This window comes from Eurypyga helias, unplaced genomic scaffold (genome assembly GCF_000690775.1).
Source record: "Eurypyga helias isolate BGI_N326 unplaced genomic scaffold, ASM69077v1 scaffold15943, whole genome shotgun sequence".
Lineage (NCBI taxonomy): Eukaryota > Metazoa > Chordata > Aves > Eurypygiformes > Eurypygidae > Eurypyga > Eurypyga helias.
Window position 1 is genome coordinate 1 of NW_010240694.1, and position 4,965 is coordinate 4,965.

Consider the following 4,965-nt stretch of genomic DNA (forward strand, 5'->3'; position numbering starts at 1 on the left):
GCTGGTGGCAAACAGCGGGATAACAGACACCAGGAAGAGAAACCCGAGGGTCTGGAGAGGCGACAGGCGTGTAGCTCATCCTACAGAACCGGAATGTCCGACGGAACTGGAAGTTCCCACTGGGACTAACAGCTGATGGGCTGGCGGGCTCGGGAATGCGGGGATGGGGTGGCTCACGGATCCTGACCGGGCCAGACGAGGTTAACAGGTTAGCTGACTCTCCAAAACCCCCAAATCTCTGCCAAAAGGTTACGCCAGCAGCTGATTTTTGGATCTTTGCAGCCTCTGCCCCTGTGTGATTGCCACACACCCCCGGGAGCGGGGACGGCATCGCCGGGGGGTGAGGAGCCACCAGCGTGGCAGGTGCCAGCTGGACCACCGGTGGCCTCAGGTTAAGGTCCAGGAGGAGAGGGGACATTTCACAGTGTATTTTTGAGTAAACAACATTGACCAAGGACATGATGCTCTTTTCAGTCCTAATCCACTACAAGCGAGAAATTTCATGTACTCTTTAAATCACTTGGGGACACTGGTTTGCATGGATACTTGGAAGAAGCACAAACTACACACCATCTCCACGAACACCCCGGGAGCTGACGGTGTTGTTTGCTCTACGTGCACAAAATCATCTCCTGGCCATGGCACGCGGGTTGCTCTGTCCTCCCCGGGAAGGGGGGACCAAGCCATGCTCTGCCTCACTGCTCCTTGCAGCACGTGGCATGGGGAGGTGGGCAGGATGATTGTAGGGGAATGGGCGAGTTTCTCCCAGAAAACCTCGTGGTTTGCAGCTGGATGGGACTGTAGAGATCCATAAAGAGCAGGATCCTCCTGACCTGACTCATCCCTGAGATGTATCTCTATAAACTGCTCTTAAAACAGCCAAGGATGGGTGTTCACAGTCTCCATCAGCAGCTGGCTCTGGTGCCTTGCCATCTGTGCCAGGTTTCCCTGGTGTCTAACCCAAATTTCACCATTCTGAGGCTAAAAGTTTGCATGAGCTTACCAGGAGTGCAAGGAAGGTTGTTCATGGACAGGATATACAAATCCACCACCTCCTCCTCTCTCTTGGATAGCTTTGGGATGTAAACAGAGTCCAGGAGAGTACTCAGGGGAAGATGCACAAGTGTTTCTGCCCAGCTTTTGCGGGTTGTCAGAGACGGGGCACTGCGCCGGGCACTGCTCTGCCTCGGCCCTGTACAGTATTCCTACGGAAAACTCTCCTCCTCTATAAACCCATCGCTTCCTGCCCTGTCACCAAAACTTCTTCGGTGTTTTGCGTAATGCTTTGCTTTCACCCCCAGGAGCTGCCAGCGTGGTTGTGGGCCACCCCCTGGACACCATCAAGGTAAACCACTTCGAACCGTGCTCTCACGTCACCCCCCAAAACCCGACCGATGGGGAGGTGGCCTCTCTCTAGATGATGCTTCAGAAGACCTTCACTTCCCCTGTCACCCCCAGGGAGAAGTCAGCCTGGGTAGAACTGTTTTCGTAGACTTTAGCCTTTTTTTCTCTCCAATGCTCATTTTGAACGGGAAACCGAAAGAACTGGCTGATACATGTGATTGCCTCGGGTGAGGATTAATGCTGAAAATTAAACCTGGCCTTACTGAATGGGTGGTTTGCCAATCGGTTCTGCCAGTGTTTTACTGAACTTTGCCACCCACAAGTATTCAAAGGGCAATGGGGGAACTATATTTGTTGTGCTGCAGGCACATTTTTACGTGCTTTCCTAGTGTTGGAAGGGCAGAGTGCTTAAGTTGTTATCCCAGAGCTATGAGAAGCAATATTTACTATTGCTGCAAGACAATTATTCCTCAGAGGAAGGTTTTAAAGATGTAAAAAGATATTTGCTACCATGATGCAGACAAGCCCAAGCCCACACACCAATACAGCCTGTCCCAGCCAAGTTGACACAGAGATGTAGACGAAGATCCTGTTCTTTTTCCTTTCTCCTTTTGCGGAGTGTGATAGGCATCTCCATCCAGCTTGCATCCCTTCAACTGCTCTGCCCATGTGCTCTGGTCTGGTTCAAGCCTCATGGCAGGGCTGTCAGATCTGGGAGACTCAAGAACCATTGGTTTGTGCATTAGAGACCCTTGGAGAGAGATTGAGAGAGCAGGCAGGATCCAGCAGAGCCCACGCCACATCCCTTCCCCAGCTGTTCCAGCCATGCCCTTGCACACAGCCGGCTCTCCTATCCTTTTGGAGCTGCTGAGGTGATACCAGCCCTGGGAGCATCTCCGTGCGAGGATGGGTGCAGACCCCGTGCGGGAGGAGCCTCAAGGCTGCCAGCACCACCCGATGCAGTGGGGCCAGGGCATGGCAGCGTGGGCAGGCTCTGCCCGGGGTTGCCAAGGCAATGCCCATCTCAGACTGGCAGTTGGGGCATCATTGCCAGGTTTGGGGGAGTTTGGCAACAACTGAGAGAGGATCCTGCTGGGAAGCATCGAGTTTCTGGCTGCCAAGAAAGAGCGAGCCCATCCTTCAGTGCTTATAAAGACAACTGTCAGGCTGACCCCTCTGTTGCCCTTGGCTTTGGACGTTGCCTGGGAATACCAAATAGGCAGACTTGTTATCTTTCCAAATTTAGGGAAAGCAAAGTGGAAAGGAGAGTTTTTACACAGCACTAAGCCAGCAAAGGGGCAGCTCAGCGCTTCCAGGGGCTGGAGGGGTCCTCCCCCAACTAGAGGAGGGAGCAGGACTGGATGAAAGTTTGGACGGGGTATGTGGTATCTGCACCATGGTTCTCATCTTCCTTCAGCTGGCCCCTTCCCAGCGCCGCATCTTCCATCAAACCCAATCAGCTGGTTTTCTCCACGGCCTTGCAAAACTGAATAGTTTTCAACATACTCACTTTTCATTCTCCACATTGCATTCTTTTCTCCAGAGCTTTCTTCAGTTTCTGTGTCTCACCCAAGAGCCCAGTGTAATTAAATCGTAACAGAAAGCAGACGTTTCCTGAGGAATAGCCATACTAGTGTCAGTTGACTTTGACAGAGATGCCAGCAGGTATTTCAGCGCTGGGTGCTCACAGCGTAGCTAAGGATATGTACGGGAGGAGCAGCTTGTGAGGACACTCAGTTGCTCTCAGTTACTCAAAAAATGCATTAACTTGAACCTCTGAACACCTGGTTACTGTGTAAAAGGGGGAAAAAAAAAGCCCACGGCGGCAGAAATGGAAATGCCTGGGCTAAGCGTGCAAATGAAGCCAGGAGGGAATGCATGGCTGTGCACGGTGGTTGTCCTGTCCCGGGGTGCAGCCCTGCCGTCCCCTGTCCCCGTGACCCCCAGCGTGAGTGATGGCACCCACAGCCCAGAGCTGCCTGCGTTGCACAACGTGCTCTGCATGAGCCGTACCCGGCACCTTCGTGTACCAGCTTGTCTGCAAAGGCTCAGTAAATCCTCCGCTTTTGCTGCTGCCTTCCCCATGGCCTCTGGCCAGGCACGGAGCGGTGCTCGGTGTGGGCAGATGGCTGCATCGAGCAGTCCTGGGGCGAGGGCTGAGCCCGGGCTTCGGTCCTTCTCTCTCCCCAGCCGGGGTCCCGCAGTGGCACCCCACTGGTGAGGCTCTTGCAGGGCCATGGGCCAAAGGATTGTGTCATTCAACCGGCTGTCCAAAATCTCTCCCCAGGCACAAACTCCAGAGGACACCCACTCTTTTGGGCTTTAAATTCCCAGATAAAGTTCCTGCTTCACCCTTCAGTCATGGCAGAGTCACTGGAGGGGACTGAGCACTGTCTCTCCAGGTTTTGGCAATGCTGATGGATGTGACCAGAAATGCTGTCCCAATTCCCTAAAAACATTCCCTTAGACCACACCCAAGTATCTTCCTACGGAGAAAGAGCTCTGGCCTCAGCCAAAATTAATTGCTGAAGCCTCAGGTCCCACGAGACAAAGGGGGTTTCCATTTTCCTGCATACCTCTAAGCCCCAAAAATGCATCACTTGTTCGGATTTTTGTATTGCAAATGTGAGCAGCTTGAATGAGAGATGATCCAAGTCTGTGTGTGCGTGTGTATGTGTATATGAGAGGGAGAAAGCATGTTGAAGCACGCAGCTTTGCCATTTCTTACGGCTGTTGTAGGCATTTTTTGGAAGACTTATAACTGTTGCTTTCCAGAAACAAAATGTCTTTGTTGCAAATGACGTAAAAACGTATTTTTGAGTGAAGCATGGAGAAGTTCTGAGATGGAGCTGAATTATTTTGGCTCCATTTAGTATTTTTAAGTCTTAAAATCCACCTTGGATGGGAAGAGCCCATCAGCCTCCAGGGGAACTCTCCTCGCCACCCCTCAGCAACACATCCTAACCTCCACTGAGATTCCCCAAACAGAGGGGACCACATCACTCTCCAATCCCCACATAAATCAGGAACTCGCTGTGACAGCTGCACACCAGCAGCCTCCTGCACACGCTGTGCCAGGCGTGGGTCGCTGGTCTGCACTCGGAGCAGTTCGGCAGCCGTTGAATCCAGATGTTGCAGAAAGCTTCTGATCCCTGCGGTCCCGTTTAGCCTGCTTCTGGCACGGTTCAGGGCGGGTGGGTGCATATATATCTTATTTATTGCTCTGAGTTTTTTTACAACTAAGGAAGGATTCGCTCTCAAAGCAATGTATATGCATTGTTTACGTAGCATGAGCCTTCACTGGGCTGGAAGCATGGGATTTTAACTGCATTTCATGAATGTCTTTTGCAGACTCGTTTGCAAGCTGGACAAGGTTATGGAAATACACTCAACTGCGTTCTCACTGTGTACAGAAATGAGTCTGTAAGTACTTTATCATACTTAAAATGTGCTGGTAGGAAATGAAAATAGATAAATACATAAAGCATTTATACAAAATCACTGTTGGCACCAGCAGTTATATCGGTGTTGACACCACCGATAAAGTTAGTGCAATTAAGACTGCAAATTCCTACAGCCTTCTCTTGCTAACTCTAAGGTGGCTCTCATGGTTACTCCTGT

General features: G+C 51.4%; 1 protein-coding gene across 1 annotated transcript in view; it reads left to right on the plus strand.

Moving 5' to 3' along the window:
• Positions 1–1,301: 1,301 nt before the first annotated feature.
• SLC25A48 (solute carrier family 25, member 48) overlaps positions 1,302–4,965 on the plus strand; it is a gene marked incomplete at its 5' end in the record, with an annotated part of 10,168 nt that continues 6,504 nt past the window's right edge. Inside the window, 2 exons of the mRNA XM_010148525.1 lie at positions 1,302–1,345; positions 4,696–4,767. Of these exons, the coding sequence (XP_010146827.1) occupies positions 1,302–1,345; positions 4,696–4,767 (116 nt within the window). The remainder of the gene's footprint in view (positions 1,346–4,695; positions 4,768–4,965) is intronic.